The sequence below is a fragment of the Terrapene carolina genome, unplaced genomic scaffold, assembly GCF_002925995.2.
Source record: "Terrapene carolina triunguis isolate 2854851 unplaced genomic scaffold, T_m_triunguis-2.0 Scaffold85, whole genome shotgun sequence".
Lineage (NCBI taxonomy): Eukaryota > Metazoa > Chordata > Testudines > Emydidae > Terrapene > Terrapene triunguis.
Window position 1 is genome coordinate 18,989,241 of NW_020664436.1, and position 22,407 is coordinate 19,011,647.

General features: G+C 38.8%; 1 protein-coding gene across 1 annotated transcript in view; it reads right to left on the reverse strand.

Moving 5' to 3' along the window:
* RYR2 (ryanodine receptor 2) overlaps positions 1–22,407 on the reverse strand; it is a 512,764-nt gene that overhangs the window by 55,189 nt on the left and 435,168 nt on the right. The window contains exons 85-91 of the mRNA XM_026649522.1: positions 15,617–15,697; positions 14,549–14,637; positions 11,888–12,016; positions 8,993–9,097; positions 6,160–6,241; positions 3,358–4,661; positions 1,323–1,390 (exon numbers count right to left, since the gene is read on the reverse strand). Coding sequence (XP_026505307.1) covers positions 1,323–1,390; positions 3,358–4,661; positions 6,160–6,241; positions 8,993–9,097; positions 11,888–12,016; positions 14,549–14,637; positions 15,617–15,697 — 1,858 coding nt within the window. The remainder of the gene's footprint in view (positions 1–1,322; positions 1,391–3,357; positions 4,662–6,159; positions 6,242–8,992; positions 9,098–11,887; positions 12,017–14,548; positions 14,638–15,616; positions 15,698–22,407) is intronic.

Sequence of the window (22,407 nt, forward strand, 5' to 3'; positions counted from 1 at the left end):
ACTGCAGTGTATCAACTGCTGCCGCTCCCCCATCGACTCCGCCTGTGCCTCTCATGGCGGTGGAGTACAGGAGTCAACGGGAGAGCGCTCAGGGGGCGATTTATCGCATCTAGACTAGATGCGATAAATCGACCCCTGCTGGATCGATCACTGCCCGCTGATCCGGCGGGTACTGTAGACATACCTTTAGTCAGCAGACAGCCTGGAACAAGTGTTCTAGGAGGGATAAACTCCCTCTTCCTTCTTAAAGGGGTTTTAACTCTGAACCTTAAAGATAACTATTAAATATCAGGCATGTTAGCTTTTGTACTGCCCGTCATTTTAATACAATCGTCCAGCTAAAGCTCTTGTCCCACAATCCCACTCTGCCTCTCAAACCTGTTCAAATGCCAAAGGCCCTAACTATTTTCTGCCCAGCTGCCAAAACTTCCAGGTTCCCCTTGGTGTGTGCGCGATAACGTGTGTGGCAGATTGAAAAGTGAAATCTTTGGGACAGCATAAAATAAATTGCATTCAGTATCACAAACAAATGCATGCAGGGGCTACTTACATATTTAGACTTCTAGTTTTAAATTCAAATGCTCCTGTAACTAGGAGTTCAGTGGCACCTTAATGACTAACAGATTTATTTGGGCATAAGCTTTCGTGGGTAAAAGGTACCACCGGACTCCTCGTTGTTTTTGTGGATACAGACTAACACAGCTACCCCTCTGATAAATGCTCCTGTGGAATTTTCCATTTTCTGCACCAGCATACTATAGAAGCTGGGGTTGTTGAAGTAGACATTAGGTTCAGTTTTATGTGGAGTACATGGGGCCTTGGACGCAGGAGAACTCAGTTCCAAGTGATATTGGGAATTTGTCTGTTCAAGCATCCCAGCCCCGGGCTGGACATACAGTGAAAGTATGTCTCAACTCTTAACTCTCCTGGGGAAGGGAGGGAGATAGCGTGAGACAGTGTGTAAATTCTAGTCATCAGAAGACTTATCATAGAGCAGCACTATAGAGAAGGCTGACTGCTATCCCAGGTGTCATGTAAATACAGGGATCACAGCTGGAAATGGGACTGGGAAGGATGGACTGGAATAAAGGAAGGCATAAAACCACCATAATGGCATCAATTTTATGCTGGTTTCACTGCACTGGGACTGTGAGGGGCTCCTTTGCCAGCGAGGATGATGTGTGATGGGGAACCTACATCCAGACATGTGAGATGTCTCTATGACACAGAAATGAAGGAGCAAGGGACTACCTGTAAACAAAACTGATTTATCAGAAAAACAAACTACAGTTCTTAGGGGCAAGGTTTACGGTTATACCTACTCTGCTTTTTCAAGTTCCGATTTAGTTTCTTCTTTCTCCTCCTTTTCATCGTCATTCACTTTCTGCTCCTTGAATGAGTCAGATAAAAAAATGTCATAGAGTTTAAGGCCAGAAGGAACCATTAGATCATCTAGTCTGACCTCCTCTATATCGCAGACCACCAACACCATCTATCACCCACACACTGAAGCCAACAATTAAAGTGAGACTAAAGTATTACAACCTACATGAGACTAAATTGTTAGGTGAAAAAGGCAGAGAATAGGAAGGGCTGAAATGTACCAGTGATCCAAGCCCTGCAATGGCAGGAAAATTATTAAGTGATACCCAGATAATCCTGGCAAGTGACCCACATCCAGAGGTTGCAGAGGAAGATGAAAAGAACCCAAGGTCACTGCGCGGGACTCACCCCTGCGGCGCCTCCTGCTGGTCATCTTGGGAATTAGCTCTCCAGCCTCCAGAGCGCCCTTTGCAGGCCGGTGTCCCACTGCCGCTTGGCCCCCATGTCCCTCCCAGACCCCGGTTCCCCTTTAACTGGGTGCTGTCCCCTGGCAGTACCCCCACAGTTCTGGGTCTCCCCCTCCCAGGGGAACCCCCACCTACTATCCCCACTTCGCCTCAGTCTTGGCTACTGCCCAGTCTCCATCTAGCCCCCATTCACTGGGGCAGACTGCAGTATAAGCCACTCATCACAGGCAAAGGGGTTCAGACCTGCTGCCTCTGCCTACCCATGGGCTGCCTCCTGCAACCCAAGTGCCCCTTTTGCCTTACCCTAGACCTGCAGCCTGGGGCTTTCCTAGGCCGGAGCTCCCCAGCTCTCTTGGCCCTTCCCCAGCCCTGATCCACTCTAGGCACTTGGTTAAGCTCCCTGCAGCCAGGCCCTTCTCTCACTGAACGCGGAGAGAGACTGTTGAGCTCCTGGCTCCCTGCCTTTTTATACAGGCCAGCTACGGCCTGATTGGGGTGTGGCCCAGCTGCGGCCGCTTCCCCAATCAGCCCAGCTTTTAGAGCTGCAGCCCTCTCCAGGGATGCTTTTACCACTGCAGCCCTCTTTCAGGGCTGATTTCAAGCCCTTCAGGGCAGGAGCAGGTGTCCACCCTGCTACACTGCCAATATGACCAGGGGAACAAATCTTCCCAACCCCATGTATACTGATCAGTGAGACCCTGAGCACATGAGCAAGAACCAACCAGTCATCCAGTCATGCACGTTGATAAAGAGAATGCTCGGTGCCCTTCATGTCCAAAGTCCCATCTCCAGCTGTGTCCATTCCTGATGCTTCAGAGGAAGGAAATTAAAAAAAAAACCCTCCCAGAATACCTTGCCCCCTGAAGATACCTAGATGAAACCCTGACGCATGAACTTTAGAAACATAAGACCAGGGCCGGCTCCAGGGACCAGCTGAGGAAGCAGTGCTTGGGGCGGCCAAGGGGAAGAGGCGGCACGTCGGGCTCTTCGGCGGAGGGTCCCTGTCCCTCTCGGAGGGAAGGACCTGCCGCCGAATTAGAAAGCGGCGCGGTGGAGCTGCCGCCGATCGCGGCTTTTTTTTTTTTTCCCCGCCGCTTGGGGCAGCAAAAACCCTGGAGCCGGCCCTGCATAAGACAAACCAGAAGTGAGCCCCACGGCTGTTGAGATCTGCCCCTTACCAACACAAGCAATCCCATCTAAAAGTCTAAGCAGTATTATACGGTATGCAGCCTTCAAAACATGGCTAAAAGGCAACAGTCATAGTGCTGAACATCAAGGCATTTTTTATTAACCAACGCTACACTGAGGGAAAATGACATTTCCCTTTGCATTTACAAAAGACAAACTGAATTTTGAATTTAAAAGCAAACCAAATAACATGGACTAGTCTGAGCAGCTTCAAGTTCATGATCCCAGAAAGACTAAACTTTGGTAATTCACTGTTATTCTTTAAAAAGCATGCCACACTTAAGAAAAAAACTAAAATCACACAAACATAGTTGTAAGTTTTATTTCTGGCCCACACAGAACAGACTGAAACATGGTGGATAAAAATATAGTTTGTTACCTGAATTTTTTCCTGCATCTCAGGTAATGGGAGTAAGGAAGATGTGCTCAACAAATCACTCAGACCAGCATTTGGATTATGAGGAATCAGCTTATACTGGCCTCCTTCTCTTTTCAAGTCCAAGCCAAATATGTCTGAGAGTAGGTCACCATCATCTGATAAAGCTGTCAGATCGGTCAGATCTTCTGCTGGCAATGCAGCTTCTGTGGGTTTCCTTTCTCCCTCTTCCCCTTCGCCACGTACCTCATCCTGAGTGGGATCTGGCATATTAGCTAAAAGTTCAGCCACCTTGATCTTCTTAGCCCCTTCTACCAGGCTTCCTCCGAGTAGCAAACTGTACATGATGCGAAAGAAGCCCCGGAAAACACTACAGGTGAAATGCAGTAAGCCCATCAAGATGCTCCAGTAGGAAGAAAATAAAGCCATGAACATGTCCTTCATGGTCATTTTCTTCATTTTCTTCATCTGCTTCTTTAGACTCTTCATGCTGAGCACTTTTGTAAGAGTCATTATATTATATTTGAGGGCTACCAAGGCTGCCTTGACAGTCACAAGGGAGAAGAAGCCCCTGCTAGGGTCCTGTTCCTCAGGCTTATCTTTTTCATTCTCTTCTTTATTTGTGGACCTCTCATTCAAATCTGACTCAGAGATCTGGGCAGCTAGCTGCATTTCAAAGATGGTATCCTCACAGAAATTAACAAAAAGTTCCATCTTTTCCTTCTCCCCTCCTTCGTTTACTACATCAAAGATAAACTGCCTCTTTGACTCTTTAACCTGAGGTTTCTCCCACTGAGTCCGACTTGACTCACTTATTTCAAAGTAAACTCGCTCAATGCGCTTTGCACTACCCATGATTTCTATGCGTCCAAGGAAGGGCTGAAAATAATTCAGAACGCTCTCTGCTAGCTCAAGAAAAGTCTGCAACCGAGTATCATGGCGCATGTGCTCTGAAAGGTTGGTCAGAAGAACAGCAACATTGAAACCAATGTCTTTGGCAGGCTCATGGAACCGTTTCACAAATTCCTCATAATCCAGAGTCTCATTCTCATCTGTCTCAGCACAAGATAGTAGAAACTCAGTTTCAGACTGGGTGTAGTGCTTATGGCTTTCCATGGCCTTCTGAAAGTCCCTCTTTGAAATTATACCCTTACCATCAGGGTCATATTCCTTGAATGCATCAGATGAAGTTAAATCCTTCAACTTTAAGAACATATCAAAAAACTTCAGAATCATTTCCACATTGTTGGAAGACTCCACTAGCATGTCAACCATCTGCTTGCCAATAGTTCCATTCACAACATTACCTAAAGGGGGTGACATGCAATAACAAGTCATTGGTGACAATGAACATTTTGGCAAATAAAAGCATTTAATAATGACTACTGGAATCATCACATGGTAAGATTTACAAACTGCTAACTGATCTGGTTGCATGCAAGTCTTCAGTGTATAATTATACAGGTTATCATTTAAAAATACTATACCAAATCAAGATCTATAAGGAAGGATTGAAAAAATTGGGTTTGTTTAGTCTGAAGAAGTGAAGACTGAGGGGAGCCATAATGACAGATTAAAAGGTTGTTACAAGAAGGAGGGTGAAAATTTTTTTCTTGTTTGCTTCTTTTCCTGTCCTCAGAGGCTATATGTTTAAATTGCAGCAAGGCCGATTTAGGTTGGACATTAGGAAAAACTTCCTGTCAAGGAAGTTAAGCACTGGGACAAATTGCCTAAGGAGGTTGTGGAATCTCCATCACTGGAGGTTTTTAAGAGCAGGTTAGACAAACACCTCTCAGGAATGGTCTAGTTATTACTTAGTCCTGCCTTGAGTGCAGGGGACTGGATTAGATGACCACTCAAGGTCCCTTCAGGTCCTACACTTCTATGATTCTATAAAGATGCAATAGAGAAGTAATAAAGAAGTAATTATAAGCACTGCTTTTGAAAGAAGGAGATAAATGTCAGTATGTATACATCTAAGATTTCTTTCACATTTAATAGAGTGCTGAATGGGAGATAGAATTTAGGAGTGACATTGAGACTTTTCTAGCCACTCCTCTGAGGAGCTTAGGTATGCTGTGGAGATTAGGCTTTCTGTTTCTGAGGGAGAAAATAAGTATCTTTGGGACCATCTTTGTTTATTCAATGCCTAGCACAATGTGGTCCTGGTCCTTGACTGAAGGTCCCAGTGGCCACTGCAAATCAACAAATAATAACCATATTTTACAATGGCCACCTGCTACTGGGTGAAGTTGAGGTGCAACGGTAGCTGTTGCAAATGTTAAACAGGACAATCCCCCAGAGCCATGGTAGACCTACCCAGGTGAATTCAAAGCCCATTCTTTCATGGTTAAGGTAATTGTCAATACAAAAAAGTGTGATGTTAAATGCAGCACACTGAAGTTGCTAACACACAGTAAATAAAACAACTGATAAATAGTGAAGCTTCCTTCTGTAGCAAGAACCTTGGATTCTAGCTTCACCAGCAAATAGCATCTCATTTGAACCAAAATAGAAGCCAAACACATGGAAATAAGTAAATCTTTGTAATGATTCAAACTGAGCTGGCCTGTGCATAATTAACATTGATTTAATTAATTCTTATATTATCGCTCACCATGTAAATTATAGTTATAGTAATTCCCATGGGCCTTTAAAGATCAACAGCTCTTCTGATAATAAACAAATTAACTTTAAAATACTAAAAAAGGAAGAGACATTGGTTTTGCTGTGAAAAAAATGTGCAGAGGAAAAGACACGGTTATAATACTTGCAAAATAAACTGTTAAAATAAATTAAAATTACCTTCCAGCATAGAGAGCAACATGACCACCATATCCTTCTGAAGATCCATTAACTCTTTCAGTAATTCAATTTGACTGGAATCCTGCAAACATGAATACATTGTAAATAAGACTATTTGGGGCCAATATTTCTATGAACCTCAACTCAGCCTCTGATCTTGCATGAACATATTTTGCACAAATAGGAACTTGCACTTGTAAAACAGGTATTTTACACATACAACTGCCAACTTGAACTAATGTTTGTGTTTGCACGTGTAGGTTTCATTTAGGGAAAATCAGACTGAGAAGCTGAGAGGCCATTAGTGTATTTGGCCCTTTATGTCAGATCTGAAAATAAAATGAAAACACATTTATCCAACTATTTACACACACACACACACACACACACACACACACATTTGTTTAGAAGAAACAGCAATTTAATACAGCCATAGTGCAAGTTGAGCTACTATGGAGAATAAAGAAAAGAAAAGCTTTTCTGATAGTATGCAGCTGTGTCAGAGTTGAAGAGATGATGCCTATATAATACTTTATGTCTGCTAAACTGATGTTAGTATTGCGATGATCAGGTTCTCACCCACACTGCCAAAAGAAAAGTGTCATAACAGCAATAGTATTGAATTACAAAAAGCTCAAATAAGACAAAAAAAGTGACAGATCAGTCATAGTTGGGAATGTTTTATACGAGGTAAAACAAAGTTATTCAACTTCAATTGCGTAGAACTTTGTCAATCTTTAACTATTTAATCTGAAATTTCCCCATGTTTGTTCTGTGCCTCAGGCATATTTTTCTTAAAATTTCACCATAAACAGTTCAGTGGCTTCAAATCTATTTCCAACCATTCTTGGAAGAGCTCTACTGCCAGCCTTTATGATGTACACCAAAGAGGTGTCATTTGCCAACCTCAATGAAATCCACCCAGATTTAGTCAATTCAGAAAAGACTCTGAAAATCAGTATTTACACTTGTTCAGATGAATTTATTAAAAGTTTGCTATGAAAATACCTGAGCATCCCATCTGCATTAGGCATATTCAAAGCCTCAAAGATCTCCCGATATGTCAACTATTCTGAGATACTGAACATGCTCCCAGGCCCCAAGAGCTTGAACTCCAAATGGGAAAAAGACATTGCACTGTCCCATAGACTAGGAGGAAACCATCAGGTCTAATCTAGCAACTAATATTAATAATCCTATGAACTTCCCTCACCCTATTATTGAGCAAAGCCTCATAGCTGTCTTAGGAGGCAGGCAAATAGTCTCTCATTTGACAGATGTAGTAAGAAAAACATTGTGCAAGGTCACTTCAGACAGATCTGAGAATACAAACCTGTAATCGCAAACCCAAGTCTCATCCATAGCCATACTGCCTTTTATAATGAATGTGCCAAATCTATGCACTTAGGTGTGCTATCTCTAACCACTAGACCCCATTTCCTTCCTAAGCCAGGAACAGAATCTAGGAATCCTGAACACCAACATTACCCTACTGTCTAGCAAACAGTTGGCAAAGTGTGTGTCAAGCCCTCTCTACTAGCTGATCCACATACAGGATGAGAAGATATTACTGCTATCTGTCACTCCTCTAACTCAAGTGGTGGAGGTCTGTGCTGTGGATCCAAAGGTCCTAGATTCAAACTCTGCCGATAACTCATGCTGAGGGTCAATATGGCTCCATAAGATGGAGTATTTGGTGGTGGTGGGTTTTTATATGTTTTTATAATTTATGAAATTACATACAAAAAACTATCATCCAAGATGAAGCAACCAAAAGTTAAGAAGTGCCAGAATTAAGGTTGCTCATGCACATTTAATTCTGTCCCCTCATAAGGTTTTATGACATAACATGATCACCTTTTTTTTTTTTTTTTACCATAGGACTCCTGCCTCATTCAGTGCAAAGGATGAACAGTGAATAAAGCAGAAACTTTTAATAAGAGAAAAGCATGTCTTCTCATATTAAAAGCACTACACTGGGATCCAAGAGGATTTTACTCCTGGCCTGGCCACAGACTTTCCACATAGTGTTGAACAAGTCTACTTTTTCATTCTTAAAATAAGTATATTTTGGTAACCATGGCAATATGTGTAGGCTATTTGTGCACCTCTATTTTGTATGTCTCCCCGCTTCATCATTTAGGAAAGTCTGCATTCACTACAATGCTACCTGCTGTGAGAATGCCTGTTCATGAAGACAAAGAATGTCTATAGCACTAAGAAGTTCAGCAGAACCAAGAAATCAACCTTCACTCAACACTATATCCCAACTTTCATCTCTGTGGCACATTCAAAGACTGGATTCTTGAATCATATCAGAATCTAAAATAATTATAAAAATCTCCGTCTTCAGAGCTCTATAACTCTATAACTATAACTTTAAATATTATAAAAGTAACAACAGAGATTAAAAATAATGATAACAACAAAAAAGCATTTCCCACTTGTCTGGCACCTGTAATCTGAGTACATCAAATTATTTTTCAAATACTCCACCACACCCACCTGAGACAGGTAAGAAGGTAAATATGACTCTGCTTTACAGATGGGGAAATTGAGGCACAGAATGTTTGATGTGCCCAAAGTTACAGAGGAAGTTGGTGTCAAAAGAAAGGGTTGGATCATAGGAGTTGCTGTGTCATTCTGTAATCATTTGGCCAAGTTTCTCTCCCACTAGTTCACAGCCTATACTGCCTCAATTCTTCTGTATTCCCTTGCATTGTTGTTCTGGTCACCCTCTCTTAATATGAAAATAATTTGTTTGGGCAACAATTCAGCTAATGTATTGTAAAAAATTAGTAACTAAAAAATAAGAACAAAAAGTGCATGATACCTGAGATAGTTTCATCTGCATGTGGGCAAACACATGAAGAAAACCAACCACTGCGTCCCATAGCCTGCTGTGTGCCAGACTCTGCTGGTTCCCTGTACATGGACCCTACCATGCAGATGACAAGAAAAGGAGAACAGGGTTTATATGCAAGAGAATTACATCAAACATTAGGATAAAATTAGAATCACGGTACCTAAAATATGACCAGAAGAGAGCTGCTACACAAGCATTTTAGGAACTGTTAAGGAAAGCTGAAATATAAATGGAATGACAATTTCATTTGATAACACATTAACAATTACTATAGAATATCCCTACCACTTCCTTTGCTTTAAGGCAACTAAGGCCACATTTTCAAAGCTCTGTATAAAGAGGGAGCCGCAAAAAATGGATCTCAATGTTCATGGAACAGTACCAGTTTGCACCTTTAAATTGGAATTTCATGAGGGGCACAGATGTTTAGTCTAATTCTCCTCTACTTAAGCAAGTGTAAACCAGGAGTAACAATGATGAGGTTGAGGTAAAATTGTTTTAAGAAGAGATGAATCAGGCCCCTTGTTTTTTGTTCAGCAAGTTTCACCTGTTGTAAAACACTGTCTGGTGTTACAATGGTATCATATTTTTACAAACCTCAGATGATATTTCAAAGGACAATGAATAAGATAATTATTAACACTGTGAACAGAATAGTTTGGGTGTAGCAGGCCAAATCTGTTAGAGCTGTGTGTATACATTTGCATATCACCAGCTTCTACTAATACTTATTCAAGCCAGTACTTTCACAATTCACTCCTATGAGCTCTAAAATAATACAGATTTCCATAATGAGGATTTGAATGTGAATAAAAAAGTACAGTCTGTATGCTCCGTCTTTAAATAAATCCTTCCCAAGAGAAATTACAATGATTAGAGGCCTGAATCTTCACTCGTATAGGTTTCATATCTCTGTAAGTCCATTTACTTTCAGCGGAGTTACTCCAGAATCTGGCCCTATTTTTTAAACATTATTTTTTGGGATAATTTTTCAAAAATAGTGATCAGATAAAGCTACTTTTTGGCTTATCAAAATTATCCTTTGGCTGATTAACATAATTGCCATTATTTCATATAGTGGAGTTTTGAACAATCCCCTGACAGTTGAACCGCAACTTCCATAATGAAAATATTGTGTAATCAGAAAAAAGGCCCCAAATTATTTTTAATCACTTCATATTGTCATAAGCAGCATTTCTCACTTGATTATTTTACATGGGAAAAGGCTAATATATTGTAGCATACTGGTATGTGACATTCACTAAGAAATAAATGAATTATATGGGACCTCAATCTGCAAGTAGAGTGTCTACTTATGGGGAAAGAAGTTCTGTACGTGGATAGAGGATCCAATATAGTATAGGATGAATGGTAGTGAACCATGTTAAGGCTACCTAACACTTTCCCCTAACATTTATCACACTTCCTTTTTTAAGAGAACAATAAAGGGTACTTTAAAATTAAAACACAGGAGAATTTGATTCTTTAAAAATTCTAGCTAGTTACATAGAAAAGAAAAACTACATTAAACAATGTTATGAAGATTTCAAAATCAAGTACTCAAAAGTTAGGAAATGCCAGAATTCAAGTTTTTCCATAGTACCAAGCTTCCAAGGGAGCAGTGGTGACAAAAAAAAACCTAACTGGCTTCAAGACTGAGCTTGATAAGTTTATGGAGTGGATGATATGATGAGACTGCCTACAATGGCATGAAGCCGATCTGCAACTGCTAGTAGCAAAGATCTCCAACGGTGGGTGACGGAACACTAGATGGGAAGGGCTCTGAGATACTACAGAAAATTATTTTCCAGATGTCTGGCTGCGGATCTTGCCCACATGCTCAGGGTCTAACTGATCACCATATATGGGGTCAGGAAGGAATTTTCCCACGGGTCAGCCTGGCAGAGACCATGGGATTTTTTTTCTTCCTCTGTAGCATGGGGCATGGATCACTTGCAGGTTTAAACTAGTGTAAATGGTGGAGTCTCTGTAACTTGAAGTCTCTAAATCAAGATTTGAGGAATTCAGGAACTCACAGAGTTTATGGGTCTTTTACAGGAGTGGGTGGGTGAAGTTCTGTTGCCTGCAATAGGCAGAAGGTCAGACTAGATGAGCATGATGGTCCCTTCTGGCCTTAAAGTCTATGAGTCCCCTTCCCTCAGTCAGAGCACAGAATGAATGGTTCTCATGAATGACACAGCTATTCAGTTTTTTTCTTATCTTTCAATGTCTGGCTCCATATTTTATTTGTTGCACCCCTTCCAAGCCCTGCACTCAGTACAGAATTATTAATTTCTTCTAGAACTTTTCTATGGCGCTCATTACATCCTGCCAGCAGTTTCTTCTTGATTATTGCAAAGAGGGTACAGGTCAAGCAAGTCTCTGCAGATCTGAAACATGGCAATATGTCATGGGGAGAGAGTTTTTTCAAGCAGTGTATTTAGAGCTTTATAATCAGCCCTAGCACCTTACGCTCCAGCCAGCAGAGCCAGATAAGAAGCCAGAGCACTAATTGAATATGCCACATGATATTCCACTTACTAAGCACACAGCCACATTCTACATTAGTTTTACTTTTCAGATAAAGTAAATGTGAAGAATGCATTAGGATGCATTGCAGTAGTACAGTCTTGAGGTGCAAAAACAAATTATAATGGCAAGGTTCCAGTTGGAAAGAAAAGGACACAACTGGCTATATATTGGGACACAAGCAGTCTTGGTTAGCAAAAGAGGAGATAATTCAGTGATACCTGGGAATCTGCTAGATTCTTAGGTTGCAAAAAAATAACAAATGGCTACTACACATATTTCAAAACATTATTTCTTACTAATTTCATGCAAATGACAATGTGAGCAGTTTACCTGAATATACTCTGTGAGAGTATTGAAGACCTGTTTTGCAACTTGAATTGCTTTGGAGAAATTACGTTGTCCTTGCTCATCAATAACATCCTTCCCAGAATAATACCAGTAGAAATCACTAATTGATTCCTATAAAACAGATGTAAGAAACAACATATACAAGTCAGATATTCAAACCACCACTCCTGGGTTCATCAGCATTTTCATAAAGTAGACTTAAAAAACAAACTTAGTTGTGAGCAAAAAAGTTTTTTCCATTCATTCATATGGATTTAAAATAATCTCAGAGATTTTCGGTATCATCAACATAATGCATTTTCTCTCTCATTGCCAGTGAAACTCACAGGGAAAAACAAAACAAAACCAAAAATCCCTTCAAAATCTAACTTTTGTCTAGATTACCTGGCCTTTTTGTTTATTTCAAGCTTCACACAAACATAAGGGTCCTTAAACTGAATAAATCATTAACACAGTGCTGTGTGCTGTTCATGTGAACTATGTGTCTTTATATTGTCTTTATACTCTCTGCCTGTCAGCTAGCTAAATCAAGGAACTGAATATTCTTTGTGCACAGAATTCTTTTTTCCATCTCCTTTAAAGAATGCCAGTTGAAACTTCATCAAAATGAGCTACAAAACATAAAAGGGTTTATTGTTGTTATTACCACCGAGCCTCTAAAGAACTTGCAAGGTCACACAGTAATACTGACAACAGCAACAACAACTAGAAAAGGATTGATTTTCCACATACTGGAATTTTTAGAAACAACAACAACAACAACAAATGCTAAAAGGAAATTTAATTGGTTAAATTAAAAAAAAGATACAGTGAGGTGTGCAGTAATGTGGATTTTCAGACAGATGAGACAAATAGGTAAAATGATGAATATGTTTACTGCAATACATCTTCTATGTGCTTCATGCACCTGGTTCAGAAAAGGAATTAGATGTTCTGCATTACCCTTTGATGGATTATGACAATGTGATGCTTTCCCAGAGAAATGGGATTTTGATATTATCTCTTTAAACTAAAGCTAATTAGCACAAATTGTTCAGAGGCTCAGTTTGGATAGGAACCCCAGATGAGACTGAGGCCTCCTAATAGTACAGAACATTGCAGCACATCTCCTCAGCAACACAAACTATGATGAACACATGAAATCTGTCTTCCACTCTCTACTCTGGCTCTTGATAGAACATCAAGTCAAGTTCAAGGTCTTGGTCCCTATCTTCAAGGCACTCTATGGCCTGGGCCCAGAGTATTTAAAAGATTCCCTAAAGCTCCAGGATGAAGACCATGGTTGACAACTATGCTCCTCTGGCACAATGAAACTCTCTACAATAAAGGTAAAGCTTGTTTGAAGGAGACAGAACTTTCTTGGTCTGTGTGTGTGGAATGAACTCCCCCAGGAACTAAAGACGATCACAAACCTCACCACATTTAGCTCCAAGTGCAAGGTGCAGTTCTTTGATCTTGCCTTCTTTAAAATATATGCACAGCAATGTGTGTGTTTACACAAACACATGCACTCATTGCTAAGCATCTGAATATACACATAAAAAAACCCCTCCCCACTGTACAAGATGAGAGAACAAACAATATGTTGACAGATGTGTACTCATGTCACTAAACACTGCTGGAAGGTGCTAAGATACTACAGTGCTGAACACAGTATAAAACCTATATGGAATAGAATAGGATTATGTACTTGAAATGGATAATCTCCAATATCCAGTAACCTGTGGTAATTCCACATCTTGATGCAAGGAAATGGGTCAAATGGTCACCATAGAGAATACAGAAAATGCATACTGTGATTGGGCAAAACCACAGGTTAGGGCTGAGCAGGTGCTGAGAACATATGAGCAGCAGAAAAACCTGTTCTTGGTTTAAGTAGTAGTACTCAATTTTTTCATAGTAGGACTCCATACTATCTAGCCAAGAACTGCCTCCCATTTAACAATATGGAAAATGTTTAAGTGTCTCCTTTTAGCCTGTCTCTTCTGTTGCTGCTGTGGCTGCGACTTCTGGCGAAGGAGGCATAAATGAAGTCAGATGAAGGGAATTGCTTCTGGAAACAGACCATGAACCTCCTTCTCTAGCTTGGCTGTAAGTCTGGTCTTTCCATCAAAGTTCTGTTGTCTCAACTTTTCCAACCTTGCTAATAATCTCTTGCTGTCAGAAAGGAGATCTTGCACCTTGGATTGAGCTTCCCGAAAACCAGAATGTCAGTGGGCAGTGATGTCAGACATCACAGCTCTCACCAGTGTATCCGATGCACCATAGGAAGATAGAGGGCCCAGCTGGGAACCCACGAAATGCCCAGTGATAACGTCTTTTGCTGCCATCTTCTGCTCCTCAAGGAAATGATTTAGCAAACGGAAAACCCAGTCCCAAAAGCTGGAATTGATATCAGACTATCTCCAAGAAGCAGCTCCAGATCCCCTTTTCAGTGTTTCCAAAAATGGAGTATGAGGGATATTCAAGTGCAGCAGTATTGTGATGAATGTGTAATGTACTGGTAAATGTAATGTAGACTTAGTTTACTCATAATCAAAGCAAACTAAAGCATCTGTGTGTTAAGGCGCATGAGGTATAGATGGAAATAGTAAAAGGCAGCTACCTGTATTTATTTGAAATTAGTATGTAAGGTGGGTTTACCTGAACTCTCAGTAAGTAATCCACAGTGGAGATGATAATATTGACAGTTGTGTTGTTACCAGTTTGAGTTCTCAAATAATTCTGAAAATCTAAAAATGAGAGGACGAGTTCAAGTTAAAATTTATTTAAAACTTAAATATTTTCAGAATTATTTATTAAAATAAATTCTGGTATAATCCATTGGTCAAAACCTACTTTAAAGAACTGAAACATCTTTTAAGTAACTTTCCTGTTTAAAGCCATATTTTAATTCAATGAACCGTTTACCTTTTCCTGAATGGGACCATCTTATTGAGGAGATGATGTAACAGTTTACAAGTTCTAATATCTGGTTTCTCCTGTGAACATATTATAAGTCTGACTTTGATCTCACTTATATCAATTTTACACTGATGTCGCTACTTTAATGACACTGGAATTATTCCCAATTTACACTAGTCTAAATGAGATCTGAATTAAATCTTATGTCATTACTGATGACAATGATATGAATATTTGACAGCTATAAACTGGAATCTTTTTTTATAATGCCACAAAGTATATGAGTAAGTGAACTAATATTAAAAATACTTTAAAAGAAATGGCTAATATTTCTTGCTTTTATATATGAAAAATTATTGTTCCTCCTTCAATGAAGATCTCCCATATGCTCCTGAAATGACATTTAAGCCCCTTAACCACCTTCAGTGACAACCAGAACTCTAAAAATACTGTGCATGCCAAAGTATAATATGTTCACTGCAAAGCCCTCCTTTGAGATTTTCCTCTCATTTAGTGATCAGGAGCTAAAACTAGAGTACACTTCATTTTCTATTTAATTTACCTTTCACATAGTTCTTGCTCCAGGAGTTATCATTTTGTGAGCCATTTTTTTTCTCCCAATGTTTAAATGAACAAGGAAACTTGACATTTTAACTCCACATAAATATTTTTCTTTCATGTACAGTTCAGCTACTCAGGAACCTTTCATAATATTTCCTTAAAACTTGCCAAGCCTTCGGCACTGATGAGCTTTTATCCCTGGTTACCATCACCTTGGCTCAGCTGACTGGCAGCCTGCCCACAAACCTGAACTGTGTCCTTCACAAAGCAACTGGAGGAAGCGGAAGAGGTCACAGGTGAATTCGTCATCCTGCATCACCTTTTCTCCTGTGGAAAGCCAGATGGAGGGACAAATTATCACAGACTGTCAACTAGCTCCCCACTCCCTCTTACCAAATCTCCATATTTAATCTGAAGTCACCATTAACAAACAAACATACAAAATGCAATTCATAGCCACTATTCTATCTGAAGCATGGCATGTCCCTGGCAGATAGGTGCTATTTCTCTTCCGTAAGAAAAGAACATTTACATTTCAAGACACAAATTTTTCTCTATACAATGTGGCAGCATGGGCTTGGCAACATTTTAGAAAAAAATCCATCATTTACACTCTTCTTTTGTTTTTGTTGGCATGAAGTCTGCATCATGTACAAAGGTTAATACTGGATTTACTTTGTTCCAATGTCTGATAAATATTGAAAAGCCCGAAAAATTAATCAAGTATTGCAGAAAAGAGACCTATACAAATATATATATATTTTTAAAGCAAAATAAGCCAACAACTTTATAGACATTTATGTTCTCAGAAAACACTTAACCTGGGATTTTCAAAGGAGTCTAAAAGAGTTAGGCAACCAATTCTCATTGAAAGCCAGTGGATACGAGGCACCTAATTCCCTTAGTTCTGGTTAACCAAAGCACTAAGTATGCGCTTAAGTGTTTTTTTCTGAACAGGGCTGGACTTCAGCGTGTCCTTAAGGACTTTTGCAGAACTAGGCTCTATGGCCTAGTTTTTCTGTAGATAGCAGTTATCCAGGTGTTTAGAGCTTTAAAAGATCTCCAGAATTGCTTAAGAAAATCTGGTACACTAATATGGTCTCCATTCAATTAATGCACCTCTACAATCGTATCAGTACAGAGAGTTAATCTGGAAGTTTAAATGAGAAAAGGGGAAGCATTAGTGGGTCTACGAAAGATCAGGCATTAACAAAGTTGAACTGGAAGCTCGATAAATTGGCACAGAGGGAAGACATAATAGCAAGCAAAACTACACTGGGGTATTAAAGGCAAATGATTTCATTATTAGGGCTTTATACAAATAGTTTGGGGACAAATGGTGTCTTGGCAAAAATGGAAACAATTTTTTTTTTAAATACAGAGGATTTTAATGTGCAATCATTTGTTACTTGATGATGGCATGAAACTAAAAGACAAAAATGCAAGTAAATTGAAAAAGTACAGTATATTAATTCTGAAAGTTTTCTTAAAAATAGGAGGCATTTTGGACTGGTACCTGAACTTCCAAATCCAATGTGATATTAAGAACACTATCCTTTTCAGTTGGTGAATAAAAGAAATAATGAGAGTTAAACAAAAATATAAAACGTCTCACAGACTGGAAGTGCTTGAATTAGAGAGACAATATATATGCATATATATAATGTATAAACAGGAATATGGTTGGATGTTTACTGTACATAAAAATTATGAATGATTACAATTACAAATAGCCAATGGACTTACCAGTCCGCAGTCTGTGACTTTCAAAGTGAGAGGCTTCAGTATAATGGTAGGGTTAGGAAGCAAAACCATTTTGAAAACTAATGTGAACATTAAAAGAAGTATATAAAATCATTTCACTCTTTTCCCTGTTGGCCAGCAAGACACAATATTTGGTGACCAAACCAAGTATCACCAGGTATACATAAAAATGTGGCAAACATAGGGAGACTTAAAATGTTTTTTTCCTCCCCCTAGTTCTTGCTGCATTCTCACTGAAATGGCAAAAAGAAAAAAAAATTGCATAGTCCTCTCCCTGACAATGAATCAAGTACTAGATGATGTTTAACACAATTTGTCTCTGGGTCGGACATTTATACCAGATATATAGCTTTTCAACTGTACAAGATTGAAAATCCTTACAACTAATTAAATAACGAAACACAAAAGACTAAAAGAGGATCCTGTGGACACAAGTAGTATATAAATCAACAGTACTATATATGGGTTCAATTCTGCAAGATGCTTAAACACTTTGCTGGATTTAGAATGTTCAGCATCCTGCAATATCGAGCATTTTATTTTTATAACTCAATTGGATTCCTCATGTTTTAATATTAAGTATGTGCTTAAGTGCTTTACTGGATAGGGGCCAGAATGCTAAGAACCTTGCAGAATCTCAATTACCTTTATGGAACCTGAGCCTGCAAAAACATATGCATGTAAATGAGACTTCAATGACTTCAAGGGGATAACACATGTAAGGAAAATTAATCATACATAAGTGTTTGCAGGATCAAGCCTACAAAAGGCCTAACTACACATTCCTTGAGTATCCAAATCTCTCACCGACTTCAGTGGCAGTTTGGCATGAACAAAGAACACAAATCAAGACTTTTATGGGAATGTTAAAAAAAACTGCATTAATAATTTAGATTTCAATATTCCGGTAAAATTGATCTATGTTACTCTTACAGTTAAAGATTGTTTCAATATAACTTTTTTTTCATAGAGCAAATATTTCACATGTATTTTATTTGGGCCCCTCCCACTCCCTATTTTAAAAAAAATGTTTGCCAGGTGAATATTTTCTTTTCTTCTAAAGGAAATTTAACTCTGCCATGTGGCTAGCTGACCACTTTCACTTGGAAAAGGTGTGGGGAGGGGGGAGGAGCATAAAAAGTGACAGGAAAAATAAATTCAGTAGATGCAGCAAAATTAGGACCTCCATTGAGGAAAATATTTCAATATTTAAGCACAAGAACACTTCAGCATGCTTTCTTGAATTAGGGCCTAGGTGAGGTGAGAGTGTTAAAGTAGTATAGTCACAAGAAAAAATGGTGGCTTTTTTAAACAAACTACTGTACAAAGCTTGGCAGGAGCTTTGAACAGCACTTAATCTGCACTGTTTTCTCACTTTCATTTCTCACTTTCATTCTCACTCAAAAAGTTTCTCAGAAACAATTAATATTCATATTGAACTTGATAACACAAGGTGCTGAGCACTCCAGCCATGAATTTTAATGGAATACTCATGTGCTTAAATAGAGCACATACTTAAGTCCCTATTTCAGCAAAGCACTTAAAAGCATATGCTTGGTTGAATCAAGGCCTAAGAACTTTGCTGGGTCGAGACCATAGTGCTTATAACCTGGCAATATTGAGTGTCCTATGCCTGACTTTTAAGTGGTTGTGTGTGTACTGAATATTAAAAATATATATATTAACAATATACATAAAAATAACACTAGATACAAGTTTGGTGCTATTAAAAACTTCAGCATCACTTTGACCATGGTGAGAGGGAAAGTCCAAAGTAAGAGGAATGGTTGAGGAGGCCTTTAAAAATGTAAAACATTTGATAATGTCCTTTAAAGTGGCTGAAAATATTTATTTTTATTTCCTCTCCTACCATTCACCTCCCTCTCAATACCTCTCCACTTTTGCTTTTCTTTCTTTTCCCCTTCTCAGCTTTTGGAGACATTCAGGGAAGGTGGGGAGGGACAGGAAAGCCTTGAATTAAATGATAGCAATATTCCTTTATAATGAAATCATTTCCTGACACATCAACTTCACCATAAGGATCAGTTTGCTGAAAAGAAATTGCAATTTGCACACTGCAAAGCATTTGGTTCTTTCATTCAATGTCTCTATAGAGATGGTTTCATAACCGCTGAGTTACTATAAGTGGGTTTTCACTGAGATAATGAAAGACTGTCTTTTGAGGTTTTGTTATTTCAGTTTTATCCTTCCTCCTAGTATATTGGATCTGATCATTCACAGTACCTCATGGAAAAATGTATTTACATCTGTGTAAAATGAGTACAAATCATACACAAAATTATACCAAGTCAGAAAGGTAGTGTTGTATGCCCCCTATCACAAGGAACAAAGGCAGTGGTGGATCAGACCCATAGATTCCTTTTTAAAAACAAACTATTTATATGTTTCAATGTTAATCACAAGCAGTTTTGAGCAGTATGCCTGTACTGGTTACAGAGATCAAATTCTTCTGACCAATAAAATATCTGAATCTCTTTTATAATGACAAATCCTTGGCATTAAAAAAATAGACCATAATCTGACTCACAAACAAATGCTGGTCCATTAGCATTTTTTCAGGATACAAACACTATTTAATGACTACAGAGAGGTGTCTCTTTGGAGACTACAAGTTACACATCTGGAATTCAGATCCATTTCTTTGCTCAAAATCTAAGCAAGCCACTTTTGGTGTCACGGACACAAATTCATGCCTCCACACACAAACATTTATACATATAGTGTACTTACAAATATACGTATTGCATATAGCATGACTTAGTGAAGTGAGTCACTGCTTAGGTTAGCTTCAATTGATGTGATGTATATACTATAGTACATTTGCTTAAACATGTAACTATTTGGTTAAAATGCTGCCATTGCCCATGTTGCACATAAATGGTATGGTTACACACATGAATGGCTTTATGCCTACAGTGTGTGCAGTTGCGAGTCTGATTCTGTGATGTATACAAACAGAAGCAACGTCTGCAGTAAAATAAAAATAAGATTGAATGTAACAAGCATATGTATCTCCTTGAAAGTGTTTGAATCTCGGTTCATTAATTCTTTCCTAGCCTTCATTTTGAAATCCCCACTGCTATTAATATTTAAACAGATTTGTGGGACATTATATATTAAAAAATATTTACCATTCTAAAAGGCACAAGGGCCCAATTTTGATGAATGCACAACTGTCAAACAGCAAAGATCTGCCATAGTAACACCAATTAATTTATTTCCACTAAAAGATCCAGAAATTGTTCCGCTGAGTTACCAGTGCCACATGTCTGTCATTGTCTCTTTATTGCCCCTCAGTTACAATAAATCTCATAGGAAACTGATCATTCAAGACCTCAAGCCAGATAAAGTAACCTTTCCCCCCTCACTGAGCCATGCACAACTACCTCTGCTAGCTCAAGTAAGCTAGTTTCGCTTGTACTAGTGTAAACACAAGTGCAGGGTCCTCACAGGTGGAAACTCTTCTAGGGAGATGTGAAGATGGAAAGGATTGCTACAGCAGAGGCTGAAGCAGGCAACTCTTCCAAGCAACAGGATGCAGTAACGCTAGCTGGAAATACACTAATTCAGAACACTCCCATATCAGCTTCAGCAGCTTATAAATATTGCTAATATGAATTTAATTTCAAGATGTATGTGACTGCCACTAACACGAGGTAATGTCCTGCAAAGATTTAAGCACATGCTTAATGTTAACTGCTAAAGCAGTGTGAATGGACCTTAGTGTAAATGAGAATCCGGCTCAATGGAATTAAAAACATGCTTAAAGTTAAGAGAATGCATGTTTTTGCAGGACTGGGGCCTATTTAACTATTTTGTACTACTACTGGTTTTTAACAACTCTTCTGTGTTTTATTCTATCTGTGTTATCAAATGGAATGTGTGCCAGGCATGCAGATTGGTGAAAGGCTAATCTTTAAAGGGATAACTGTCAGGTCACATTTCCCCCTGTATTTAGATTTTATAGAAATAAGCTTTTTAAGAGCTAAGACAAACAGAAATAATTCCATTACATTAAAAAAATCTAACTGAAACCACACTTTATTAATCAACATTTCACTGCAGTGTTTTTCCCCCAAAGATTCCAGCACTGTACTGGTATATAAGAATATAACAATAAAATTGGCTAGAAACTAACTACAATTGTTCAACTGGGGAGAAATTAAAAAAGCACCTAACAACATGAAAAGAAAAAATAATGTCCTTTTTATAATTTAGGTGTCATTCACAATAAGAAATTTTGTTTTTGAATTGGTTTGATTTTGATTTGAATTAATTGAAAATTGATTTTCAAACTTACAATATCCCTTTAAGAGATGTCAGCAGATTATAATATTAGATACTTTGCAACTTGTATTTAAAGGCATCTTTTAAAAAGTGGAAGTTAAATCTTATTGAGGAAAACAGAATGGAGCATAAACTCTGGCAAGTGAAGTGTAAAACTATAATTAGGAAGGTCAAAAAAGAATTTGAAGAACAGCTAGACAAAAACTCAAAAAGTAACTGCAATTTTTTGTAAGTACATCAGAAGCAGGAAGCCTGCTAAACAACTAGTGGGGCCACTGGATGATCACGATGCTAAAGGAGCACTCAAGGAAGATTAGGCCATTGCAGAGAAACTAAATGAATTCTTTGCATCGGTCTTCATGGCTGAGGATGTGAAGGAGATTCCCGAACCTGAGCCATTCTTTTTAGGTGAAAAATCTGAGGAACTGTCCCAGATTGAGGTGTCATTAGAGGTGGTTTTGGGAAAAAATGATAAATTAAACAGTAATAAGTCACCAGGACCAGATGGAATTCACCCAATAGTTCTGAAGGAACTCAAATGTGAAATTGCAGAACTACTAACTGTGGTATGTAACTTATTATTTAAATCAGCTTCTGTACCAGATGACTGGAGGATAGCTAATGTGACGCCAATTATTTAAAAAGGCTCCAGAGTGATCCTGGCAATTACAGGTCGGTAAGCCTGACTTCAATACCAGGCAAATTGTTTGAAACTATAGTAAAGAACAGAATTATCAGACACATAGATAAACATGATTTGTTGGGGAAAAGTCAACATGCTTTTTGTAAAGGGATGTCATGCCTCACCAATCTACTAGAATACTTTGAGAGGGTCAACAAGCATGTAGACAAGGGTGATGAAGTGGATATAGTGTAGCTAGATTTTCAGAAAGCCTTTGACAAGGTCCCTCACCAAAGTCTCTTAAGCAAAGTAAGCTGTCATGGGATAAGAGGGAAGGTTCTCT